The sequence below is a fragment of the Aethalodelphis obliquidens genome, unplaced genomic scaffold, assembly GCF_003676395.1.
Source record: "Aethalodelphis obliquidens isolate GAN/ISIS:26980383/991018 unplaced genomic scaffold, ASM367639v1 scaffold8, whole genome shotgun sequence".
NCBI lineage: Eukaryota > Metazoa > Chordata > Mammalia > Artiodactyla > Delphinidae > Aethalodelphis > Aethalodelphis obliquidens.
In genome coordinates this window covers 14,603,093-14,630,881 of record NW_020837952.1, presented here as the reverse complement: position 1 = coordinate 14,630,881, position 27,789 = coordinate 14,603,093, and the positions used below count along the sequence as shown (strand labels likewise).

General features: G+C 41.0%; 1 protein-coding gene and 1 pseudogene across 1 annotated transcript in view; one reads left to right on the top strand and one right to left on the bottom strand.

Annotated features, from left to right (window-relative positions):
* The window catches only part of LLPH (LLP homolog, long-term synaptic facilitation factor), a 113,872-nt gene that overhangs the window by 14,335 nt on the left and 71,748 nt on the right, over positions 1-27,789 (top strand). Inside the window, exon 3 of the mRNA XM_027106938.1 lies at positions 26,231-26,303. Coding sequence (XP_026962739.1) covers positions 26,265-26,303 — 39 coding nt within the window. The 5' untranslated portion in view covers positions 26,231-26,264. The remainder of the gene's footprint in view (positions 1-26,230; positions 26,304-27,789) is intronic.
* LOC113620703 (60S ribosomal protein L9-like) lies at positions 1,764-2,558 on the bottom strand (annotated as a pseudogene).

Below are 27,789 nucleotides of genomic sequence, written 5' to 3'. Positions count from 1 at the left end.
GAGCATGTGACTGCCTGTCTGGGGCACACTGGAGGGGCTGTAAATTAAGCTTTTAAAACATTCCTTTCAATATGTCACTCTCCAGCTAGGAAACTTCCCATGGCTGCAAGATCAGATCTAAGCTTCTTAGTGTGTACGCTCTTCCATTTCTTCACTTCCAGCTAATTTCTCAACCACCGCAATCTGGCATCTGCCCCCATCTGCCTGGAGGCATCAAGGAAACAGCCCTAGACTAGACTAAGTGTCAGGAAACTAGGGTTCAAATCCCAGCCCTACCACTTAGTAGTATGTGACCTTGGGCAAGTAACTTAATTTCTTTAAGCCTGTTTCCTCAGGCTTTAAAATGGAAATAAAAAAACAGACCTTGATTTTGGGGGCTCCCGTGAGATAATAGAGGTAAGAAATATTTTTAATCTGTGGAACACTGTCAATGTTAGGGGGTGTATTAAGACTGCTCTTGGGGTAGTGTGGTATCCACCAAATATTTCTGATCCTCTTAGGCTCGTGGGAGAATTTTACTTTCCACCCCTTGCATTGGAATGTGGCCACATGACTGACTTCTGCCAATGAGATAGGAGTGGAAGTGACACATGCATTTGCATGCAAAATCTTTTACGAGCTAGGCCTTAGTCAGCTACTCTCCCATTCTCTCTCCTGTGCTAAGGGCAATGCTGCAGGTGGTTGCTGCCCAGGTCCTGAAGGAAGAGCATCAGTGTGGAGAGGAATTCCCTGCCACCCAGTGATGGGCATGTATCTTGAGCAAGACTTTGTTTTCTAAAGCCTAAGGTTTGGGGTGGTTTGTTACTGCACTCTCACCTAGTGGTACAAGCCTACTCTTGGTGTGTCTTTCTGTGTAGTCCTTGGTTTGACTGAAATTTTTGAAACCCTCTTTTCCTTTGACTTGGTGCCACTCACACTCTTGGTATTTTCCTCCATCTCTAACAAATCCTCAGTCTCCATTGTATTCTCTTCCTTTTCCACTCAAATATGCACATGAGTATCTGACTTCCTCTCCTTTCGTTATATGCTTACCTTCGTCAACTTAGTTTACTCTGACAGCTTTAAATATTATGTCTTTCTTAGCCCTGTATGTTTGAAAAAGGTTTCCAGTTTGAGGATTACTGGTCTACCCTTTTTCTTATGCCTTGAGGGCAGGGACCCTAAACTGGAATCAGATGGCCAGCTGGCTCTTCCACTTGTCTACCTGCCAGAGACCTAACCTCTCTATGCCTCTGTTTCTGCATCTGTAACATGGGGTTAATTGTAGTTCCTACTTCACAGGTGGTTGTGAGGATTAAATAAGAAAATATATGTAAAACACTTCCTGCCTACCTAGGACACAGTAAGTTTACTATAAATGGTGGTGGTTGTTTGGTTGTTACACATCTTCTTTTCTCTCCTTCACTCCCCAAGTTCTATCTCCAGTTTCTGGTAAGATATGCTTAGAAGTAGAAGACCCATAAGAAGTGTTTGTTTTAGTTCTAACATCACATTGATGGCTGATAATAGGAGTGAAAAATTGGTACCCTTGCCCTGAAGATGCTTTGTGCAGTGTTTACTTTTTTTTTTTTTTAAGAAAAAGTCCCAAATCAAAAGAGCTTTTATTGAATCTTTTAATATATCACAAATGAGTCTGAAGAATCATCTGGTATCTTTCTGTTTCTGTAGCCAGACCACTCGGATCTTGTTCATCAGCCTACTGAACTGTTCCTTTTTCAGAAACATAGATACCATCCAAAAATTTTCTGATGTCCTTGTTTTTAACTGTTGTGGCTTGCTAAATCAAAGCAGCTGAATTTTTTTTTAAACATCTTTATTGGAGGATAATTGCTTTACAATGTTGTTTTAGTTTCTGCCGTATAACAAAGTGAATCAGCTATATGTATACATATATCCCCATATCCCCTCCCACTTGCGTCTCCCTCCCACCCTCCCTACCCCACCCCTCTAGGTGGTCACAAAACACTGAGCTGATCTCCCCGTGCGATGCAGTAAGCAGCTGAATTTGACACAAGTTCAATATCATTTCCTTCAAGAATCAACTCATCTTTCTGGGCTTGAGATACTGAACAAGCAACGCCTGGCCTCATCTGAGCCCTGCGGATGTATTTTTCACCCCCAAAATTTCAGATTTCCACAAGAGAACCATTCTCCTGAATAACAACGTTGATGGGGAAGTGAGCATACACAGACCTCATCTGTAACAGAAGCCCATTGTAACACCCTTGATCATGTTCTATACATGACTACAGATAGTGTAAACAGTTGCCAGTTCCTTTCTATTTCCTTACCATTTGTCAACTTGGAGCCTCTTCTTTTTCTTTCCAAGGAGACTGAGTTCTACACTGATGTGATTGAAGCCCCATTGCAGGGTGCCTCTGGGGCCCTTCACAATAACCGTGTGTCCCCTTGGAGTAACGTGGACATTTTTTGGAATGTCGACATTCTGATTGTTGAGAATGGTCTTCATTCTTGCAGCAGATGTGGCGAAGAGCTCCTTTTTTAAAATTGAATATTGCCTTTAGGTGGGTCAGGCACTTCTAAGTTCTCACAGTAATCCCTACACCCTGTCGTTTTCTACACAGTTACCTGACTGACCCTGGGAGGAAATCAGCTTTCTGCAAGCCTGCTCTACCTACACTCACTCATCTTTTCCTTATGTACTCCAGGCCTATCACTGCCAGGCACCCTGGCTTCCACTGGCTTTTCCCCTGAGAACATCTTTTTTTATGATAAAATATACATAGTATAAAATTTACCATTTAATCTGTTTTGAAGTGTACAATTCATTGGTATTAAGTACATCCACAATGTGGTGCAACCATCACCATTATCCATTTCCAGAAAATTTCCATTATCTGAAACAGAAACTCTGTCCCAGTTAAACAATAACTCCCCATTCCACCCTCCTCTCAGCCTCCAGTAACCACTGTTTGACTTTCTGTCTCTATGAATTTGCCTATTCTAAGTATACCTCATACAAGTAGAATTATACAGTGTTCATCCTTCTGTGTCTGGCTTCTTTCACTTAGCATAATCTTTTCAAGGTTGTGGCATGCGTCAGGATTTCATTCATTTTAATGGCTGAATAATATTCTGTTGTATGGATATACCACGTATTGTTTATCCATTCATCTATTGATGGACATTTAGGTTGTTCTGCTGAGAATACCTTGAAGCTCACGGTGCTGGCTCATCCAAGTTCTTCAATCTCAGACAAACTTCCCTTCTTGAAACTCCTTTGTACTCTTTGTCTGCCTCAAAGTCATATACTGAGTGATGAAAATATTGGGGAAGGAGGTCGGGAAGGAGCAGAGGAAGAGGTCCCAGACCATGTAAATGTGATGGTGATAGATATTTAATTTCTTTTTGCAAACAAATGTATGATTTTAAAAAATACTCTTAGTTAACAATTATAATGCTGTAGGTTTCACATGTTTTTTTTTTTTTTTTGGTAGCTGATTTCTTGTGTTTTTCAATGCGTTTTGACTGCTACAGATAGCTTTTGTTGTTGTTGTTTGGAAAGTTGGTGGTAGGAGATACCCAGAGCCCCTCAAAGCTGTACTTATGCTGGCTTGTGACACCTATTATTTAGTTTGGGATTTAACTTCTGAATTTGGGAGGGTTGCATATCTCATGTCTTTGGCACAGTATATTAAGTTTCTCCAGGGAAGAGACCATTCTATGGTTTGGTGTATCCAGATAAAAAAGCTTATATTTCTTAAAGAACTTGATGCATACTTGGCACTCCTTAAATTGTTTCCTTTTACTTTCTGTTTCTTTTAGCAACATCAACACAATATCATGCAGCTAGTAGGCATGTTGTAGTTGACTATTTACTCCATAGCTTGATTCATCTGTGGAGTCTAGCTTTCCAGAGTGCCTGCTTTTTTAAATAAAAATTGACACTAGAATATTTGAAATATTCATCTTCCCTCATAACCACAAACATTCTAATTAGAATACATTCAATACTGATCTTGAGCTATAATACAAAGTTATCCATTTATATCAGCACTGAGTATAGAAAAAAAATTTCAGGGGCAGAGGATGAAGTTTTTCCTTGCTTTCTCTGTGAGCTGTGCTAGTTTGCATCCCTGGTTTATATAGTAAAATATTTTAGTGCTTATTATAGCATCTTAACTCCCTGAGATTTACCAAGGACAAATGTGATCTTAATATTGTATTGTATTTCATTTCACAGGTTTGTTTCATAACCTCAATAGTTATTTCTATTTGCAACTCTGTTTCCTTTCTAAATGTGTTAATAAAATGCTTGCACTAGGATTGGCTTGATGCCAGAATTCAATATGGTCATTCTTCAAGTAAGTGATAAAACTCGTGACAGTGTAGCACTTGGAGATCTTTGGATGCATCCTAACTATACAAGTGGGGAAACTCTTAGTTCCTTATAGAGTTAAATTAAGGTCAGACCTGGTTTCCGACATGAAGTTCAGATGTATTGGCAGATCCCCATGCTTGCATTTATTATACTGTAATTTGGGGCTTAAAGAGTTATATCCAGTCCATCCCCAACATCTGGATAGTGTTTATAACGATCACATTTGATCCTAATGTAATTTTGTTGGGGAATTCACTAGAATTCCTCTGTTGGCTACATTACAACTGAACATGAGATCTGCTAAAATATTACCCCAAACTAGTGTATATCTACAGAGAATATAAATATAGATAGATTTCATCTCCCATCCAACCCCCCTGCCACTAAGGCATCATGATCATCTAGCGGGGCTTCCTTGTCTCCATTGATAAAAATGGGGGTGATGCTTTAACAGCAGCCAACATTCATCAAGCGTTTTGAACCTTGAAAAGCAGAGCAAGCACAAAAATCTTTCAAGGGTGATTATTGTACATGTGCAACCACAATGGCAGCATCATAGACTCAACAGACGGGGATGACATGAGCTTGTTGGTGATTTTTTCCTTTCATTTTCATTTTGATTTAGATGCAATTCCTTTCCTTACTGTTAGGAAAACATCACTTGGAAAGTAGAGCCAAAGGATTGGTTTTAACCACCCTCCTCCATCAATGGAAGCCCCAAATGAATCAAGTTGAACCTTTTAAAGGCTATTAAGGGAGCCTTTAATTATGTGAGGGGGACACGGGGGAGGGCACAGGGGAAGTTTGGCAATGCAGTTTTAGTACCTCCCAGCCCTGCCAGCAGGGAGATTATTAGCATATTTCACGTAATTTGTGCACAACCATATACTCTTCCCATGAAATAATTTTAACATTCAAAAAGAGGTAGATGAGAAAAGAAAAAGACAGATAGGGAAGGACAGAGGCTGCAGCAGTCTTTAGAGAGGGAAAATTATTTCATTAAATCTAAATAGCATATGCTTTTCTGATGCATAGCATATGCAAGTCTATGCAAATTATTTAATAGCAGTGCACTCAGAGTAATTTCCATTTCCTCCCTTGCTCGTGACGGGAATATTCCTTTTAATCAGATTAGATGACATCCTCTGCAAACTTTTGGGGGTTTCAACTTAATTTACCATGCTAAGTAGTTAGGGTAATTTGAAGTAAAGCAATCAGTGGGCTGAAATGAAGCCAAACCTCATTTCTGTCTTTGCGATGCGGAGCTGGCCAGCTGCGTGAGCCCCACAGGACTTCTTTCCCCTCCTCTCCTCGCCCTGCTCCCCAGCACCCGAGACCTCAGCAGTTACTAGTGGCCAGTTCCTTGTTTTGATGGCACCTAGTCAGATCTGTTTTGCATCCACAGAGCTTGCATACGATGCTGTATTCCATTGGCTCTCGATGACTGTCACAATTTATGGTGCTGTGATGGAAAGATGAATTCACACTCCTTAAAAGCTTTTTCACCTGGGGAGGTCATGGACCCCTGAAGGTCTTTAAAATGATCTGAAGGGGCCGTGCAGATATTCCCAGTCTAGAGGTTCTGGAAAAAGGGAGCAACATTCAGTCCAGTATCATGGATGGGCAAGAAAAGTCTTTGCAGGGAAGAATTCATGCGAACCCACACCTAAAGGTGACAGCCACTTATCAATGGTGCCTGCGCTGCATGAGTAGTGCCTTGGCAAAACTATGAAGCTTGTTTTGAGCTGTTGCTCACAGTTGTGTGGGCTTTGTGTCTCACAATTCCAGGGGGTGCCATTGTCTTGTAGTCAGTGGGAGAATCTGGACAGTTGATACCTACAGTTGTCCAGCAGATGGCAGTAAAGGGTCTTTTTTAAATTTTTAATTTTATTTATTTATTTTTTTGGCTGCTTTGGTTCTTCGGTGCTGTGCAGGGCTTTCTCTAGTTGCAGGGAGCAGGGACTACTCTTCGTTGCGGTGGCGCGGGCGTCTCGTTGCGGTGGCTTCTCTTGTTGCAGAGCACAGGCTCTAGGCGCGGGCTTCAGTAGTTGTGGCTCACAGGCTCTAGAGCGCAGGCTCAGTAGTTGTGGCGCACGGGCTTAGTTGCTCCACAGCATGTGAGATCTTCCCGGACCAGGGCTTGAACCTGTGTCCCCTGCATTGGCAGGCGGATTCTTAACCACTGCGCCACCAGGGAAGCCCCCAGTAAAAGGTCTTAAGGAGAAAATTACTTTTAAAATTGTATCAACTAGCAGCTTGAACTGGACCAGAGGCTGCTCGACCTTCCCTTTCACCAGTCCTCTGTTTTATGGATGGTGGTGTTTGGGTAAGGGAAAGATTTTAATTGCTTAAACTAATTCCCTGCAAAGTGTTAGCAGATGAGGTTTAAGAATCATCTATGCCAAGGCTGCTAGGGATTTACTAGCCACTGGGATATAAAAGATAAATTTAATGGTGAAATTTCATGTACCAAGACAAGTAGTAAAAGTTCCTTTCCCTCTTTTTTCTTCAAATCCACCTTTCCCTCATGGTAATGCCTCAACTGGGATCTTGATTTTGAGGCACCAAGATTTGCTCCCTGTGGCATAGTGAGGCATTTCTCCTTAAAATCTTGTTTACAACCTTTGGATGTGGCAGAGATGGAAAAGAACAGGCTGCAATCAATTAACTCTTTAAAAATGATTAAGGACGTCATATAACCAAAGCAGGTCCCTTCCTACATGCAGGGAGGAATTCGGGCTTAGGGTTTTCTGAGTGCCTGCTGCGTTTTTCCATTCCTTGTTTTCGCTAATCCCGAGGCAACCCTAAAGTAGTTATCATCTCCCCCATGTCACAGAGAAGAGAACTTCAGGGAAGTTAAGGGACCCACAGGAAGTCTCTCAGTTAGCATGTGTATTCAAATCTTAACCTGGCTTACCCCAAAGCTCAACCTTGTGTCCGTAGAGCACTCTACCACATGGCTACTAAAAAGGGGACTGAGGGAGACTTCTTTGTGATTCTTTTGCCTTTTTGTTGAATGGGTAAAACATATGCATGATAAATTCAGACACAGGAACAAATAGGTTTCTGTCCTTCCATTCCTCCTCCTCTGGCCACACTCCCTTTACCCACCACAGGCAAAGTTTCCTATGTGTCCTTTCAGAAAAAGTTTGTGCTTTTATAAACATATACATATATATTCTTCTTTCCCCTCATGTAAATGGTAGCACACTACACACAGTGTTGCATCTGTCTTTTTTCACTTAATGTATCCTGGAGGTGAGCTAAATAATTCTTTTTAACAGCGGCTGAGTTGGGAATACTTTCCATTGTATGTTTGTGCCATAATTTTATTTAGCTTAAATTGATTTATTTAACTGATGTATTCAATATTTATTTAACTGAGATTGATGAACCCAACAGAGATTATATTGTCGAATGACTATATTCCTGTCAATGTAGCCAGGCTTTAGAAATATCTTCATGAACAAATGCCTCAAAACTGGAATAAGCAGGGACTTCCCTGGTGGTCCAGTGGTTAAAACTTTGCCTTCCAATGGACGGGGTGCGGGTTCAATCTCTGGTGGGGGAGCTAGGATCCCACATGCCTTGCGGCCAAAAAACCAAAACATAAAAGAGAAGCAATATTGTAACAAATTCAATAAAGACTTAAAAAAAAAAAAAAACTGGAATAAGCATACGGCCTCCCAGAGTCACTTAATAGTAGGTACATTTTTGAAGAAAGTTATTTTGTGTTTTAAAAATATATTATCATTTCTAACATGTGCCTACACACATGTACACACACACACACACACATACACATACACAGACACCACCTGAACTAGAATGAAAAGTTACCTAAGAAAGATACTAAGGATGTTTAAGAAAAGTTAGCAGTGTTTACAGGATCCTTATGCCCCTTTTACAGTAATTGAACAATGAAACGTAGTCTGTGATCTGTCTAAACCTCAACTCTCTTTCTTTGGAGTAGGATGAGACGCATCAGTAAGAAAAAAGTAGGAACAGATCAGCCTTCCAGGAGAGAAAGAGAAGGAGTAATAATAAAAGAATGAATTCTAAAATTTCTGAAGATAAAGAGGGAAATTCCTTTCTAATCCAATCTAACTTCAGTCTCTTTGGATAGGAAGAATTCTTTCTGGGCTGAGGTGAATACTGGTTGGCTTTCTGTGTTGACACTTTATTAAGATGAACTACAACTTTATTTTTTTTTAATTAATTAATTTATTATTTATTTTTGGCTGTGTTGGGTCTTCCTTTCTGTGCGAGGGCTTTCTTCAGTTGCAGCGAGCAGGGGCCACTCTTCATCGCGGTGCGCGGGCCTCTCACTATCGCGGCCTCTCGTTGCGGAGCACAGGCTCCAGGCGCGCAGGCTCAGTAGTTGTGGCTCACGGGCCCAGTTGCTCCGCGGCATGTGGAATCCTCCCAGACCAGGACTCAAACCTGTGTCCCCTGCATCGGCAGGCAGACTCTCAACCACTGCGCCACAAGGGAAGCCCGAACTACAACTTTAAAAGTGCTTAAGAGTTCCCCAAAAGGTGGAATTTATCTCTCGTTAACTTTGTGTGCTCCCCAGAAGTTACAGGGAGCTTGTTTCAAAGAGAGATAACACAGCAGTTATTTTTCCCATATCCATCTATATTTAAGGTCAGGTCCTGTCTAGGGATTTCCAGTATATCAGTGAAATATCTGTGATGATGAGACTTTCAAATATTCTACGTAGTTTCATTTTTCCTCTATCTTAGTTTTTGTATTCAAATGACAAATCAACCAAGTTATCTATTGAGTATTAATATTTATCCAATATTTCCAGTATGGTACTTTGATTTCCACATTTGTGCTATTAACCAAATTTTGCCCTATGTCCAGACACACCTGTTTCTTTTTTTTTTTTAACATCTTTATTGGAGTATAATTGCTTTACAGTGGTGTGTTAGTTTCTGCTTTATAACAAAGTGAATCAGTTATACATATACATGTGTCCCCATATCTCTTCCCTCCTGCGTCTCCCTACCTACCACCCTCCCTATCCCACCCCTCTAGGTGGTCACAAAGCACCGAGCTGATCCCCCTAAGCTATGCAGCTGCTTCCCACTAGCGATCTATTTTACGTTTGGTAGTGTATATATGTCCACGCCACTCTCCTACTTTGTCCCAGCTTACCCTTCCCCCTCCCCGTATCCTCAAGTCCATTCTCTAGTAGGTCTGCATTTTTATTACCATCTTGCCCCTAGGTTCTTCATGACCACTTTTTTTTTTTTTTAGATTCCATATATATGTGTTAGCATACGGTATTTGCTTTTCTCTTCCTGACTTACTTAACTCTGTATGACAGACTCTAGGTCCATCCACCTCACTACAAATAACTCAGTTTCCTTCCTTTTTATGGCTGAGTAATATTCCATTGTATATATGTGCCACATCTTCTTTATCCATTCATCTGTTGATGGACACTTTGGTTGCTTTCATGTCCTGGCTATTGTAAATAGAGCTGCAATGAACATTTTGGTACATGACTCTTTTTGAATGATGGTTTTCTCAGGGTATATGCCCAGTAGTGGGATTACTGGGTCGCAGGGTAGTTCTATTTTTAGTTTTTTAAGGAACCTCCATACTGTTCTCTATAGTGGCTGTATCAATTTACATTCCCACCAACAGTGCAAGAGGGTTCCCTTTTCTCCACACCCTCTCCAGCATTTATTGTTTGTAGATTTTTTGATGATGGCCATTCTGACAGTTGTGAGGTGATACCTCATTGTAGTTTTGATTTGCATGTCTCTAATGATTAGTGATGTTGAGCATCCTTTCATGTGTTTGTTGGCAATCTGTATACCTTCTTTGGAGAAATGCCTATTTAGGTCTTCTGCCCATTTTTGGATTGGGTTGTTTGTTTTTTTGTTATTGAGCTGCATGAGCTGCTTGTAAATTTTGAAGATTAATCCTTTGTCAGTTGCTTCATTTGCAAATATTTTCTCCCATTCTGAGGGTTGTCTTTTCACCTTGTTTATGGTTTCCTTTGCTGTGAAAAAGTTTTAAGTTTAATTAGGTCCCATTTGTTTATTTTTATTTCCATTTCTCTAGGAGGTGGGTCAAAAAGGATCTTGCTGTGATTTATGTCATAGAGTGTTCTGCCTATGTTTTCCTCTAAGAGTTTGATGGTGTCTGGCCTTACATTTAGGTCTTTAATCCATTTTGAGTTTATTTTTGTGTATGGTGTTAGGGAGTGTTCTAATTTCATTCTTTTACATGTAGCTGTCCAGTCTTCCCAGCACCACTTATTGAAGAGGCTGTCTTTTCTCCACTGTATATTCTTGCCTCCTTTATCAAAGATAAGGTGACCATATGTGCATGGGTTTATCTCTGGGCATTCTATCCTGTTCCATTGATCTATATTTCTGTTTCTGTGCCAGTATCACACTGTCTTGATTACTGTAGCTTTGTAGTATAGTCTGAAGTCAGGGAGCCTGATTCCTCCACCTCCATTTTTCTTTCTCAAGATTGCTTTGGCTATTTGGGGTCTTTTGTGTTTCCATACAAATTGTGAAATTTTTTGTTCTAGTTCTGTGAAAAATGCCAGTGGTAGTTTGATAGGGATTGCATTGAATCTGTAGATTGCTTTGGGTAGTGGAGTCATTTTCACAATGTTTATTCTTCCAATCCAAGAACATGGTATATCTCTCCATCTATATGTATCATCTTTAATTTCTTTCATCAGTGTATTATAATTTTCTGCATATAGGTCTTTTGTCTCTTTAGGTAGGTCTATTCCTAGATATTTTATTCTTTTTGTTTCAATGGTAAATAGGAGTGTTTTCTTAATTTCACTTTCAGATTTTTCATCATTAGTGTATAGGAATGCCAGAGATTTCTGTGCATTAATTTTGTATCCTGCAACTTTACCAAAATCATTGATTAGCTCTAGTAGTTTCCTGGTAGCATCCTTAGGATTCTCTATGTATAGTATCATGTCATCTGCCAACAGTGACAGCTATACTTCTTCTTTTCCAATTTGAATTACTTTTATTTCTTTACTTCTCTGATTTCTGTGGCTAAAACTTCCAAAACTATGTTGAATAATAGTGGTGAGAGTGGGCAACCTTGCCTTGTTCCTGATCTTAGTGGAAATGGTTTCAGTTTTTCACCATTGAGGACGATTTTGGCTGTAAGTTTGTCATACATGGCCTTTATTATGTTGAGGAAGGTTCCCTCTATGCCTGCTTTCTGGAGAGTTTTTATCATAAATGGGTGTTGAATTTTGTCAAAAGCTTTGGCTGCATCTATTGAGATGATCATATGGTTTTTCTCCTTCAATTTGTAAATATGATGTATCACGTTGATTGATTTGCATATATTGAAGAATCCTTGCATTCCTGGGATAAACCCCACTTGATCATGGTGTATGATCCTTTTAATGTGCTGTTGGATTCTGTTTGCTAGTATTTTGTTGAGGATTTTTGCATCTATGTTCATCAGTGATATTGGCCTCTAGTTTTCTTTCTTTGTGACATCCTTGTCTGGTTTTGGTATCAAGGTGATGGTGGCCTCGTAGAATGAATTTGGGAGTGTTCCTCCCTCTGCTATATTTTGGATGAGTTTGAGAAGGATAGGTGTTAGCTCTTCTCTAAATGTTTGATAGAATTCGCCTGTGAAGCCATCTGGTCCTGGGCTTTTGTTTGTTGGAAGATTTTTAATCACAGTTTCAATTTCAGTGCTTGTGATTGGTCTGTTCATATTTTCGATTTCTTCCTGATTCAGTCTTGGCAGGTTGTACATTTCTAAGAATTTGTCTATTTCTTCCAGGTTGTCCATTTTATTGGCATAGAGTTGCTTGTAGTAATCTCTCATGATTTTTTGTATTTCTTCAGTGTCAGTTGTTACTTCTCCTTTTTCATTTCTAATTCTATTGAGTCTTCTCTGTTTTTTTCTTGATGAGTATGGCTAATGGTTTATCAATTTTGTTTATCTTCTCAAAGAACCAGCTTTTAGTTTTATTGATCTGTGCTCTCATTTCCTTCATTTCTTTTTCATTTATTTCTGATCTGATCTTTATGATTTCTTTCTTTCTGGTAACTTTGGGGGTTTTTTGTTCTTCTTTCTCTCATTGTTTTAGGTGCAAGTTTAGGTTGTTTATTGGAGATGTTTCCTGTTTCTTAAGGTAGGATTGTGTTGCTATAAACTTCCCTCTTAGAACTGCTTTTGCTGCATCCCATAGATTTTGGGTCGTCGTGTCTCCATTGTCATTTGTTTCTAGGTATTTTTTTATTTCCCCTTTGATTTCTTCAGTGATCACTTCGTTATTAAGTAGTGTATTGTTTAGCCTCCATGTGTTTGTATTTTTTACAGATCTTTTCCTGTAATTGATATCTAGTCTCATAGTGTTGTGGTCGGAAAAGATACTTGATACAATACCAATTTTTTAAAATTTACCAAGGCTTGATTTTTGTGACCCAAGGTACGATCTATCCTGGAGAATGTTCCATGAGCACTTGAGAAAAATGTGTATTCTGTTGTTTATGGATGGAATGTCCTATAAATATCAATTAAGTCCATCTTGTTTAATGTATCATTTAAAGCTCACGTTTCCTTATTTATTTTCATTTTGGATGATCTGTCCATTGGTGAAAGTGGGGTGTTAAAGTCCCCTACTATGAATGTGTTACTGTCGATTTCCCCTTTTATGGCTGTTAGTATTTGTCTTATGTATTGAGGTGCTCCTATGTTGGGTGCATAAATATTTACAATTGTTATATCTTCTTCTTGGATCAATCCCTGTTCATTATGTAGTGTCCTTCTTTGTCCCTTCTAATATTCTTTATTTTAAAGTCTATTTTGTCTGATATGAGAATTGCTACTCCAGCTTTCTTCTGGTTTCCATTTGCATGAAATACCTTTTTCCATCCCCTTACTTTCAGTCTGTATGTGTCTCTAGGTCTGAAGTGGGTCTCTTGTAAGCAGCATATATACAGGTCTTGTTTTTGTAACCATTCAGCTAATCTGTGTCTTTTGGTGGGAGCATTTAGTCCATTTACATTTAAGGTAATTATCGATATGTATGTTCCTATTCCCATTTTCTTAATTGTTTTTGGTTCGTTATTGTAGGTCTTTTCCTTCTCTTGTGTTTCCTGCCTAGAGAAGTTCCTTTAGCATTTGTTTTAAAGCTGGTTTGGTGGTGCTGAACTCTCTCAGCTTTTGCTTGTCTGTAAAGGTTTTAATTTCTCCATCAAATCTGAATGAGATCCTTGCTGGGTAGAGTAATTTTGGTTGCAGGTTTTTCTCCTTCATCACTTTAAGTATGTCCTGCCAGTTCCTTCTGGCTTGCAGAGTTTCTGCTGAAAGATCAGCTGTTAACCTTATGGGGATTCCCTTGTGTGTTATTTGTTGTTTTTCCCTTGCTGCTTTTAATATGTTTTCTTTGTATTTAATTTTTGACAGTTTGATTAATATGTGTCTTGGCGTGTTTCTCCTTGGATTTATCCTGTATGGGACTCTCTGTGCTTCCTGGACTTGATTAACTATTTCCTTTCCCATATTAGGGAAGTTTTTAACTATAATCTCTTCAAATATTTTCTCAGTCCCTTTCTTTTTCTCTTCTTCTTCTGGAACCCCTATAATTCGAATGTTGGTGCATTTAATGTTGTCCCAGAGGTCTCTGAGACTGTCCTCAGTTCTTTTCATTCTTTTTTCTTTATTCTGCTCTGCAGTAGTTATTGCCCCTCTTTTATCTTCCAGGTCACTTATCCGTTCTTCTGCCTCAGTTATTCTGCTATTGCCATCTAGAGTATTTTTAATTTCATTTATTGTGTTGTTCATCGTTGTTTGTTTCATCTTTAGTTCTTCTAGGTCCTTGTTAAATGTTTCTTGCATTTTGTCTATTCTATTTCCAGGATTTTGGATCATCTTTACTATCATTTTTCTGAATTCTTTTTCAGGTAGACTGCCTATTTCCTCTTCATTTGTTAGGTCTGGTGGAGTTTTACCTTGCTACTTCATCTGCTGTGTGTTTTTCTGTGTTCTCATTTTGCTTATCTTACTGTGTTTGGGGTCTCCTTTTTGCAGGCTGCAGGTTCGTAGTTCCCGTTGTTTTTGGTGTCTGTCCCCAGTGGCTAAGGTTGGTTCGGTGGGTTGTGTAGGCTTCCTGGTGGAGGTGACTAGTGCCTGTGTTCTGGTGGATGAGGCTGGATCTTGTGTTTCTGGTGGGCAGTTCCACGTTTGGTGGTGTGTTTTGGGGTGTCTGTGGACTTATTATGATTTTAGGCGCCTCTCTGCTAATGGGTGGGGTTGTGTTCCTGTCTTGCTAGTTGTTTGGTATAGGATGTCCAGCACTGTAGATTGCTGGTCGTTGGGTGAAGCTGGGTGCTGGTGTTGAGATGGAGATCTCTGGGAGATTTTCACCATTTGATATTATGTGGAGCTGGGAGGTCTCTTGTGGACCAGTGTCCTGAAGTTGGTGCTCCCACCTCAGAGGCACAGCACTGACTCCTGGCTGCAGCACCAAGAGCCTTTCATCCACATGGCTCAGAATAAAAGGGAGAAAAAGTAGAAAGAAAGAATTAGTAGAAGAAGAAAGAAAAAGAAAGGAGGGAGGGAGGAAGGAAGGAAGGAAGGAGGGAAAGAAGGAAAAAAAGAAAGAAAGAAGATAAAGTAAAATAAAATAAAGTAAGATAAAATTTAATAAAGTTATTAAAATAAAAAAATAATTATTAAGAAAAAAAATTTAAAAAACAAAAAAAAACGGACGGATAGAACCCTAGGACAAATGGTGGAAGCAAAACTATACAGACAAAATCTCACACAGAAGCATACACATACACACTCACAAAAAGAGGAAAAGGGGAAAAAATCATAAATCTCGCTCTCAAAGTCCACCTCCTCAGTTTGGGATGATTCGTTGTGTATTCAGGTATTCCACAGATGCAGGGTATATCAAGTTGATTGTGGAGCTTTAATCCGCTGCTTCTGAGGCTGCTGGGAGAGATTTCCCTTTCTCTTCTTTGTTCTCACAGCTCACAGGGGCTCAGCTTTGGATTTGGCCCCGCCTCTGCGTGTAGGTCGCCTGAGGGCGTCTGTTCTTCGCTCAGACAGGACGGGGTTAAAGGAGCAGCTGATTCGGGGGCTCTGTCTCACTCAGGCTGCGGGCAGGGAGGGGCACGGAGTGCGGGGCGGGCTTGCGTCGGCAGAGGCCAGCGTGACGTTGCACCAGCCTGAGGCGCGCCGTGCGTTCTCACGGGGAAGTTGTACCTGGATCCTGGGACCCTGGCAGTGGCGGGCTGCAGAGCCTCCCCGGAAGGCGGGTGTGGATAGTGACCTGTGCTCGCACACAGGCTTCTTGGTGGCGGCAGCAGCAGCCTTAGGCGTCTCATGCCTGTCTCTGGGGTCCGCGCTTTTAGCCGCGGCTTGCTTCCGTCTCTGGAGCTCCTTTAAGCAGCAGTGTTAATCCCCTCTCCTCGCGCGCCAGGAAACAAAGAGGGAAGAAAAAGTCTCTTGCCTCTTCGGCAGGTCCAGACTTTCTCCGGACTCCCTCCCGGCTAGCCGTGGCGCACCAACCCCCTGCAGGCTGTGTTCACGCCGCCAACCCCAGGCCTCTCCAGGCGCTCTGACTGAAGCCCGAGCCTCAACTCCCAGCCCCGCCCGCCCCGGCGGGTGAGCAGACAAGCCTCTCGGGCTGGTGAGTGCCGGTCGACCCTGATCCTCTGTGCGCGAATCTCTCCCCGCTTTGCCCTCCGCACCTCTGTGGCTGTGCTCTCCTCTGGGGCTCTGAAGCTTCCACCCTCCGCCACCCGCAGTCTCCGGCCACGAAGGGCCGGAGGGCTAGTGTGTGGAAACGTTTCCTCCTTCACAGCTCCCTCCCACTGGTGCCGGTCCCGTCCCTATCCTTTTGTCTCTGTTTATTCTTTTTTGTTTTGCCCTACCCAGGTACGTGGGGGTTTCTTGCCTTTTGGGAGGTCTGAGGTCTTCTGCCAGCGTTCAGTAGGTGTTCTGTAGGAGTTGTTCCACGTGTAGATGTATCTCTGGTGTATCTGTGAGGAGGAAGGTGATCTCAGCGTCTTACTCCTCCGCCATCTTCCCGGAAGCTCCCCGGTTGAATTTTTTTTTTAATATTTTTTATTTGACAGACTTCAAACTTAAAGTTGCAAGAAAGGTTAAAAGAAATATATATTTTTCACCCAGAGACCCCATTTAAATTTTGCCAGTTTTTCCAGTGGCACCTTAAAGACTCTAATCCAAGGTCACATGTTACACTCAGTTGTGTTTTCATCAGTCTCTTTATTCTGGAACATGTCTTCAGTCTTTTCATGACATTGACATTTTTGAAAATTATACACTTGTCATTCTGTAGACTGTCCCTCTATTTGTGTTTTTCTGATGTTTTCTCATGATTAGACCCCAGGATGCATTTTTGGCTATGATATCATGGATGCTGTGTTTCCTTTATTGTATCTGGCATGTGGTGTCTGTCCTGTGAGTGGTGGTATTAACTTTGACTTTTTTTTTTTTTAGAAGATGTTGGGGGTAGGAGTTTATTAATTAATTAATTTTTGCTGTGTTGGGTCTTCGTTTCTGTGCGAGGGCTTTCTCTAGTTGTGGCAAGCGGGGGCCACTCTTCATCGCGGTGCGCGGGCCTCTCACTATCGCGGCCTCTCTTGTTGCGGAGCACAGGCTCCAGACGCACAGGCTCAGTAGTTGTGGCTCACGGGCCTAGTTGCTCCACGGCATGTGGGATCCTCCCAGACCAGGGCTCGAACCCGTGTCCCCTGCATTAGCAGGCAGATTCTCAACCACTGCGCCACCAGGGAAGCCCCAACTTTGACTTCTTGATTAAGATTGTAGTGTCTGCCTTGTCTCTCTGTTGTAAAATTATTTTCCCCCTGGTATTAATAAGTACTTTGTGGGGAGATGCTTTGAGACTATATTCCTCACTCCACTTCCACCCACTAGTTTTGGCATCCATTGATGTTTCTTGCAAGAGTTAATTATTACTATGGTGATTGCCACTATGGTGGTTTTCTAGATCCATCATTCCTTCTGTATTTATTGGCTGGCTTTCTACTTTAAGGAAAAGCTTTCTATTCTCTTCATTTATTCATTCATATCAGTGCGGACTCATGAATTCCTACTTACCAAATGGATCATAATCCATTACTGTCATTATTTATTTTGAGGCTCAAATTGTCCCAGATTTGGACAGTGAGAGCCACTTCAAACTGGTTTTGAATCCATGTCTTCCAGATCTGAAGTTTCTCCAGATAACATTTACATTACATTAACTAGAAATAAAGGAAAAAATAAATGCAAAATTAGAAAGGCAGTGAAGTAGGGATAGTGCATGGCATAGGTTAAGTATTCAGGCTTTGAAATTACCTATTATTGGTTAAAATCCTGGCTTCATCTTGCCTTAGTTGAATGCTATTGGGCAAGTTGTCTGCCTTGCTGTGCCCTCATTTACTCATTTATAAAGTGGAGATGATAAGATTTATGTTACTAGGTTGTAAGAATTAAAAACATAATGCGTTGTATATTAAAAAAATGTGATGCAGTGCCTGGTACGCAATTAGTATATAATAGGTGGTAGCTACTATAAATAATTATGAGCCACATTCTCTTCATCTTTAAAATGGGGACAAAAACATATCTCACAGAATCATGAAAGATTAGATGAGCAGTGTGTGTAAAACCATCTAGCACATGTAAGTATTTTTAAAAGTAAGCATTATTATTAATATTATTATTCTCTGAGCTTTCATTTCCTCATCTTTAAAGGGGCAACACTATCCATGTCACAGATTTGTTGTGAAGATTAAATGAAATTACATACGTAAAACTCCCAGCCCAGTGCCCAGGACTTAGAATGTGCACCGTAAATAGGAAGTATTGTTGTCGGAAAGCAGGTTTAAGAACATGTGGAGAAGTTACAATGGGAAAATACCACTTCACCTGAGGAAAATCATGTATGCTCTGTGTGTGTTGTGTATGTGTTGTATGTGTGTTGTGTATGTGTGTTGTGTGTGTTGCGTATCTGTGTGTTGTGTATGTGTGTGTTGTGTGTGTTGTGCGTGTTGTGTGCTGTGTGTTGTGTGTGTTGTGTGTGTGCTGTGTATGTATGTGTGTTATCTGTGTGTTGTGTTGTGTATGTGTGTTGTGTACGTGTGTGTATGTATCTGTGTGTGTTGTGTATGTATGTGTGTGTTGTCTGTGTTGTGTAGGTGGTGTGTGTGTTGTGTATGTGTTGTATTGTGTGTGTTGTGTATGTGTGTGTTGTGTATGTTGTGTGTGTTTTATTGTGTGTGTTGTGTATGTATGTGTGTGGTCTGTGTGTTGTGTATGTGTGTGTGCTGTGTTGTGTCTGTGTGTGTTGTCTTGTGTGTATGTGTGTGTTGTGTATGTATGTGTGTGTTGTCTGTGTATATGTGTGTGTATGTATGTGTGTGTTGTGTATGTGTGTGTGTTGTCTGTTGTGTGTATGTTGTGTATGTGTGCGTTGTATTGTGTGTGTTGTGTATGTATGTGTGTGTTGTCTGTGTGTTGTGCTGTGTATGTGTGTTGTCTGTGTGTGTATGTGTTGTGTATGTGTGTGTTGTGTATGTGTGTGTTGTCTGTGTTGTGTGTGTATGTGTGTGTTGTGGTGTGTGTGTGTTGTATTGTGTGTGTTGTCTGTGTATGTGTGTGTTGTGTGTCTGTGTGTGTGTTGCATATCTGTGTGTGTGTTGTGTATGTGTGTGTTGTGTATATATGTGTGTTGTGGTGTGTGTGTATGTATGTGTGTGTGTTGTGTGTGTGTGTGTGTGTGTGTGTATTGTGTGTGTGTGAAGCCAATGACTATAGCTTACCACTCAGAGTTCGAGTCTCTTTTTTTTCCTGAATCACTGCTTGCTCCTTTGGGCTGGAGCAGAAGGCATACTTAAATGTAATTGGTTTGGTCAAGTGCAGTGGTTTAGAGATGCACTCACATTCCCTAATCTCATTTTTATCCACTTTCCTCTAACAGGGATTCTAATCGGCCTCCCCACTGATTTACTTCACTTCCTGTAATAAACGAGCACTCAGAAGTGACATTAAAGATGTGGAGGCAGTCACTGAGGGATCAGCACCTCAGCTGAAATGGATACAAGGCTATTTTTAAGCATAAAATCAACAGATCAGCATTAATGTTTGTAAATTAATAAGTTCTGCCTTCGTTTCCATTTTCCATTTTCATTTCAAAACAAATCGCATTCAGCAGGTCTGCAGCCAATCAAGTCAAATGCCAAATTAGGTTTATCCTTCATAACTAAGACCGATAACATCGGACATTGAAGTCTCAAAAAACAGGTAACTAGTGCTTGGAAAACCTCGCCAAGTGGTCGTCTCAGAGAGAGGTTGAAAGTGGCTTGATGCCAGCCTAGCACTATCCCTCCTCATTCATTCAAAATAAATGCCAAACGCGTTTCATAATCAAGTATTTTACAAAAATGAAGTAGAGTCAGTTCCAGGCTTTAAACACAGCTGGGTGGCGCTGAAGCTGAAATAGTCCAACAAGAATCCCAAACCATTTGGTTTGGTGTGCCAGATACTGTCAGTCAACACGCTACACGGATTGTTTCAATTAATCCTCACAGTGATATTGGGTGGCAAATACTATTATTATCTCAATTTTTGGACAAGGGATCTGAGTTAAAGAAACTGCTTAGCTAAGGTCGCAGGACAGCGGCTCAGTGAGGATTCACACGGAGGCAGTCTGACCCTGGAGTTCAAGCTCTTATCCTCCTCTAAATACCAGAGGGATTAGAGTTTTGTTATTACTGCTCTTTCGTTTTTGATACTTCTATTTGATTATGAAGCTGTTGGTTGCGCTAGGAATTCACTTCGAGCCGAGTAATGACCTCAGAGGATGCTGGATCATGATTGCTTCTGCATCCTCTCTGCACGCAGACTGCCTCCTGCCGCTGGATGCTCGGTCCCGTTTCTCAGACTAGCCCAACAGCAGCCTGAAGCGCAGGGAGGCTGCCCAAGCGTTTATTTCATGATCAAAAAGCTGCGGCCAAGTACCTATTTGTTTTGTTTCTGTGACTTTTCTCCAACAGTGATATCTAGCTATGTGACTTCCGCTTAGTTATTTAACCTCCCCAGCCCTCTATTTTGGAATCTGTACTCTGAAGTGTTGGATGAGATGTTCTGTAATATTCCTTCCATCTCGGACCTGATGAGTTTCTAAACGGCTGAGTAACTAGGTTATTATCTGTGTTCCTCAGCCTCTCCAGGGATCCATCGCCCACTACCCTTCGTTGACTCTTTCATTCCCCCCACCTCCTCATAATTTTGTCCTCCCTTTTCCTCTTTTTCTATCCTTTCTCTCTTGCTTTCTTTCCTTTTTCCTTTCTCACCTTTCTTGTGCTGTATTCCCTCCTGCTTCCTCTCCCCACCTTTCCTTCCTCCCTCCTTAGATTTCCTGTCTCTGCCCCCTTACTGTCTTGTCTTCTCTCACCTGCTCCATTCCCCTCTCTTTTCTGTGTCTCTCTTTTCTCTGAATGTTCTCTCCTTCTCTTCCTCACCGTTTTCTTTTTCTTTCTTTCATTGAATTCAACACACCATATTTTCCTTTTGCTGCACTGTTTAGATACATGTAGATCCTTGGAAAATAATAGGATTGATCAAAGGAAAATCAGAATGTGTGGTACATTTCTTTCACAAAAGAGGCGTGAACATTTGGGATAGCTGGGAGTTTGGGAGCTGAAAATATATTATCTCAGTTTCTCTGTGATGAAAGATAATCTCTTCACTGCCCTTGCAAATATGATTGTGGTTCTTATTCAATAGAAGCTATTTTTCTTGGGTGTGCCATGTTTTGGGTGCCCTCCTAGAATAATCTAGGTTCCTATTTGTAGTAAAAATAGCACTTACAAGTTGGTAGTTTTATTTAGAAAACTTGAAACAAGAGAATGATCATCAAAAGACCCAGACCAAAACTTATACCTCTGTGAGTATATCAAATTGAAAATTCACAAATTATATCAGCTGGATTTGGGCTCTAAATGAACACAGTAAATGATGTCGCTATTTTATCTTGTATTCTTTCTCTGTGCATCACAAATCTATTTTGTATCCCTCCATTTTTAGTTAAATTATTGAAGACTTATCCTTTTCTAAAAGGCTTCTTGTATATATATCCCAGATATCTTAAGTAGAAAAACAACTGTTTTGTTTCGAGTAATGAATCGTCCATTTATCTTCTGACACACAGGCGTTAGTTGGATTTTAGCAGAGTGTTTTTAGATTTTCTTTCAAAAAACAACCATTTTTTTCTAGGCCCCTTTTCTGCGCCAGTTGAAGTGAGACCAGCCTTTGAAAATAAAACAATGTTTGGATACAACCTTTATTTTAAAAATCACTCATGCTTGTAGAACCTGTTGTTTTAAATTCTTGTTGTGGTCTGGGACTTAATACTGTGTGCTCTTGTAAACACTTAGATCTATTCAAATTTCCATTCTTGTTTCTCAGGAGGGGCCGATCGCTAAAATCATCAGTATGCTTCCAATATTGTTGTGTTAACTCATACCAGTATTTTTAAGGACATACAGATAGACCCATGTTTGATGTGAAGGGATGAAGAAATTGTCTTTGAGTCCTAATATCTACCAAATTTTCCACACCATCTTATTTTTAGAGATCTCAGATAACCATAGCTTTTGAAAGGGGCCAGGTTGATATTTGGTTCAAGAGGGACCCTACCCTCCTCTCAGAATTTTGGATTTTATCCTCAAAATATACATCAGGTTTGGAATTTAATTTAATTCTTGGAAAATACTTTCTTCATAGATTCTTTAATAAAAAAGAGATTTCAGAAGTCTCTGATCAGGTGGTCTCCATGTAGAGACCTACGGGACACTTCTTGATTTGTGTGAAAGGACCATGGCTGCTTAGTCCTGGGCTTAACCAACAGCTGGGGCAGCTCTGAAGCCCGCCGGCTGTGGCTGACATGGGCTTACATTCGAAAATGTCCAGGCCCCCAGGAGCTCCCAACTCAGAGCACCTCAACAAGGGGCCGGGCAGGATGATAAATGGGCTCATTAGTGACGTGTGGATTATCCACAAGGGCCTTCTGCACCTGAGACACAGAAAGCATTAAAGAGGAGAACAAGCTTAGCTTCTGAAAAGTAGAAAGATGCCATGAAAAGAGCATACACTCAGTGGGGAGATGACATTGGACCTGCTCTCCAGGAATGGACCTTATGAGAGAACTTGCTCAGAAAGTCACTGGCAAAGGTGAGCCATCTCCTGCAGCCTGTAGTAACCTCATGACTTCTGAAGGGAGGACCAAGATCTGTCCACTGCTCTTTACAGAGGGATAATCATTTTAGCACCTACACATACCACCTCCCCTCTTTATCGCCAGCTTCATTCTACTGGGAACACTATGTGCTCCTGAGAGGATGTTTCCATGAAGACACATTTGGCCAGGACTACTCCCCTTCCTCACATTGATGCTCAGACAGAGCAGATAGATGACCATCTATGCTTCTAGTGCAGAATGTAGCTTAAACTTTGTTTTATTAGAAGCATTGCTGTTCAAAATGAGATGCCTGATCATTCTGGTGACACTCAACAATTTGGATGTCTTTTTTGTGAAAAAGGAAATCAGCACAGCTGGGTATTTTAAGTAGAATCGGGCCCCCACAGTGGAGCTGTGGACGTTTGGCAACGTGGAGGCTGCTTTGTACTGAAAACACAACTTTCCAAATCCAGGTCTCTCGGTCAAACGGCCGGTAGATGGCACCATGAGCATCTGATATCAGATCCAAGGCTGAGAATATTTATCTTCTCAAAGCTCTTCTCGAAATATTAAGCAAAACTTTGACTGTAACGCAACCATATTTGGACAAGCAGGTTTATTTTACTTTAGTCCTTTGTTATTAGAAACATACATATGTGTGTGTACTGTGTGTATACATTTTACTATCAAACCCTGAAGTTCTGGAAAGTATCCTTGATGGTTAGGATGGACTGTAAACTTTTACAGTATTATTTGCAGGCAGGTTTTTCGATTTCTTATTTAACTAACCTTTTCTTAGTATGAGGTTTAGTGGTTATGTGTCATACCATTGCTCAGGAAAACTCAGGAGAATATTTTTCACGCTCTAATACCCCATAAAAGAAACTCGTTCGTAGAAATGCAGTGGGACACATTGTGTGTCTTTTAAAAGAACAACATAAATAAACGTTTTTATTCCAATGAATGCATCTATAATAAAGATATGAACACATACAGCTCTTGATCAAGATTAAGAAATAAAAGAATGTCTATGTGTGTATAACCGAGTCACTTTGCTGTACAGCAGAGATTGGCACAATATTGTAAATCAACTACAATAAAAAGAAATTTAAAAAAGAAATAGATGGATATGGTTTAGAATAGGAATGTCGCCTCCATCTCAGACTCTGCTCTACCCCCAAACCTGAAGGTTTCAGAGTAGGAAATGATTCTTAGAATTCAGCTGTAAGTATAACATTTGGAAGGGACGTTATCCCCTAACTGAACAAGCCGTTGCCTTGGGTGGAAGTCTGAACAAAACCTTCGACTGTCTCTTCGTGGATATTCTACTTGCTGGGTAAGCAGTCAGACAAAACGTGGTGGACACGGACAAAGACTATAGGGCAGACTAGAGGGTCTAAGACCAAAGTCAAATGCCCAAACTGTATTTGGAACAGAAGCAAAGTTGGGGTCAATTATCAGAAGGGTATTTATGAGAGACACCAAAATTCCAGAGGTACATGTAAAAAGAGAAACTGGGAACATTCAAGACTCAAGGTGAAAGGTGCACACACGTGGTGACTAGGACTTATGAGCAGGGGTACAAGATTAGCTTCTGGGATGAATATTGTTTGCCTGTAATTTTGTTCTATTTGAAGATGCAAGATTTGCCTTCAAGGATGCCTCTTTGTCCTTCTTAAATGGCACTCTTTTTTTTTTTTTTTTTGCATGCAGTATCTGACAGACATTGACTTCTTCTTAATCACAAATATTGACTTCAATCATTAATTCAGAGCTTACTTAATTTCTAACTTTGACACAGAGTTATATCTTGCAGAAAATAAAATAATCATTCTTTGAGGTACCCTGGGTAGAAGGGGTGGAGGAGTACTGGGGATGTCCAGAGAGGGTGAGCTACTGTTGGGTTTCTATAGGAATTTCTATCATTTGGGTTGCAAGTTGGTTTGGGGAAAGCCTTCAGGAAGTTGAGTGGGAGAGAAGGACAGGCAGGAACTGCAGGAGAAGAGAAATCCTAGTCAAAGGCATCATGCCCAAGGCCTGATGTTTGCAGTGACAGAGCTTTCAAGTGTCACCAGGATATATTGGGGGAAAATACTTTTGCATGTGACATTTGGAAGCAGATTCAAATGTAGTTGGCTTTAGGGGTCTTTGTATCACCCTTCCCTGAGGTGGGCACATTTTCATCAGCTCATTGATCTTGATGCACAAGGATTAAAATAGTTAGAGGCAAAGAGCAAAGCCATGTTATCTTCAGTCGAATTTGAAATATGAGGAGAAAGAAGTATTAGAGTTTACCAAATGGAAACAGAAACTAGTCTGTGGGAAAAGAAGTTTTATTTTCAGTCTTCCAAGATATTTCAAATGGCAGACGATAAAAAGTAATATGAAGACTATTGAGGAATTGCCTGAAACACACAAGAAGGGACCAGGCAAACAGTTAATAATGAGAGCAATATTGCTTTAGCGTCCACAGGAATGTTCAAGACTTTTGAGGAGAGAAAGTGCAGAGAGAAAACGTACCTAATTGCTTCTAAATGGCTAAAACAAGCTAAGTCTGATTCTTCCACTTCACAAGGGAGCTAGAGATGTTGGAAAGTCTGGGAGTTTATTCAGTTCATTCAACAAAGAATTATCATTGTGTAGTTCTAGCTTTGGTATCAGATCTCGTTTTGAGTTGATGCACCAACAAATCCTGACTGTGTGATTTTCAATAAGTTGCTTCACTTCTCCAAGCCTTAGTCTGACAGTCATATCTACCTCAAGGATTAAATGAAAGTATGTTAGTAATGAATGTAGAAATACTATCGTTCATATTAATAAATATATATCGAATGCCTACTATATTCTAAGTATAGCTCATCAGTTTAAAGTTTCTCCCTAATTATTTATGTCGTAGGTGCTAGTTCAGGACTTTGTGTCATGGGGGAGAAGCTGTTTTTCCCAAAGACTGAGGAAGGCAATGTGCAGGAGCTAATCTTCAAGGTCTGCTGAACACAGAGCTTAGTCTCCCCTCAGCAAAAACATGGTAAAGGATCGTTATTATTATTTTAAAGAGAAAGAGAGGAAAGGTATATTGCTGGATTTCCCTTGTATATTTTCATTGTTATTCCTTCTAAATTTCTTCTAGACTCACTTCCACTACATTCTAAAATAAAATGCCTTATAGACACAGGTACTTAGCAGGGACTTTGGCCCAACACCCTATGAGGGAACTGCTCCTTGAGCTGCCAGCGTATTTGGAGGTTCCACATTTGCCAGCCACTGCCTTCAGTCAGAACAGGTCAGTGGTGTGGACTGGGCTTTCTACTCTAGGCAACAGAAAGAATTAATTACTTGAGATATCTGTAAAATGAAAACTAAATATAAATGAAGAGTAATGTGAGTATTGCTGCAGAGGGAAGCATGAAGCCTGATTCTTCTTCTCCTGTATAAAGCTTCTCAACAGGATGGAATTTTAGGGAATTTTTTCAAACAGAATTTGGAAGCACCCTTTAAAAAAAATCTGCAAGTGTTAGTTTTGCCGTGTAATAACCGGCCACAGTACATCAGTGGTTTACAATGGTAAGCGTGTGACTCTTGCATGGGTCTATGTGTTGGTTAGCGTTCAGGTGGAATTCAGGTCTGCTCATCATGTCTTATTCCAGGACCCAACTTGGAGGAACAGCGGTCAACTGAGACATGTTCTTCCCATGGCAGAAGTCAGAAGCTCCCAGAGGGGTGAGTGGAAACGAGTGATGCCTTATAAGGCCTAAGCTACGAACTGCTGTGTTGTCATTCACCCCACATTCTACTGACCAAAGCAAGTCATGGGTACAAGCCCAACATCAGTGGAGTGGGGAGAGAATCTGAAAAATATTCTAATCTACCATAAGTAGATATTCCAGTTAACTACCAGAAGCTATGAGGTAGCGGTGATTACAAATTAACCAGTTTTTGGTACAGATTTGGTGATACAAAACCATGCTTTCAAGTACTCAAATTCAATGAACTTATTTCTGTCAGTTTTCTTAGAGCCATTACTGATGGTAATGGGACATAAGAGCTCTAAAGAGCTTTTTCACAGCCACTCCTGTGCTAGCAGGGTAGGAGGAAAGTGCAGTAATGTTGTCCACCAGTGGCTCCATCTCTAGGGGGAGTATCACCTGTCCCCTGCTCCTCCAGCAGATGCTTTTAGATTAGCAAATGACTTTCCTTCATGTAATGGACACTTTTCACACTGCTGTTTTTTTTAATGCATCTTGGGACAAGAGAGACTGTACATGAGCCCTGTAGAAGGGGAATCTCAGTTTCTTGTGTCACTCTGGGTCCCTGGACATCAGCCCCATTGACCCTCTAAGCCACACGTTTTGGGGCTTGTCTCTTTGATGCGGATCTCAGGGGTTGGGGTGCTTGATGGGGCGACAACTCCTCTCTCTTTGGGGGGAAGCACCCGACTGGTGAGGTTCCTCCCTATGAGTGTTGCCATGCCATGCTGGGAATGCAATTTTTGCCAAGACTGTGTCTCTGCCTTGTCTACCCATATCATTGTGGTCCTTGTATCCTTTGTTGTGGAGAAGCAGGTCACCTAGTTTTCAGATCTTTTTCAGAGGGAAATGATCCATATGTAGCTGTAGACTTGGTGTGTCCACGGGAGGTGGTGAGTTCAGGTTCTCCCTGTGCCACCATCTTGGACCTTAGATGGCTATTGCTATCTTTAACCAGAAGCCCACTTTACTTTTCTATATGAAGTTTATTCTGCTTCAACCCATAACATGTCTGGCCATAAATTTGTCCTCAGTCATTTAGGAAGCATCTTTCTTTACGCTATAGTATCAGGCGGGAACCCTGGTTTTAAGTAATAACTAAAAGTGGGGACAGACAGCAGTCTGGGAGCACTTCATCTTTACTGTCACTCTGTTTGCTGCCCAGTGCAGTTGTCTTGTACTGGGCTCTGCCTTCTGTCTCTTCGGCCATGATGCTCTGGCCAGGCTTAGAGATACTTCTCCCAGGAATCCTCCCCTGACCACAGACTCAGCATCTCATGGCCATTCCTCTGTGTAAAGGATGCTACCTTTGCCACTTTGTCCTTCATCTCTTCCCCAGTCTCAGAGAAACTCAAACTCCCCTATGACCTCAACTCCATCACTTTGCCCTCAAGGGCTTACCCACTTTAACCTTCAGTGTGTATAATCTATGGGACTACTACTTATTCCCCCACCTGAGT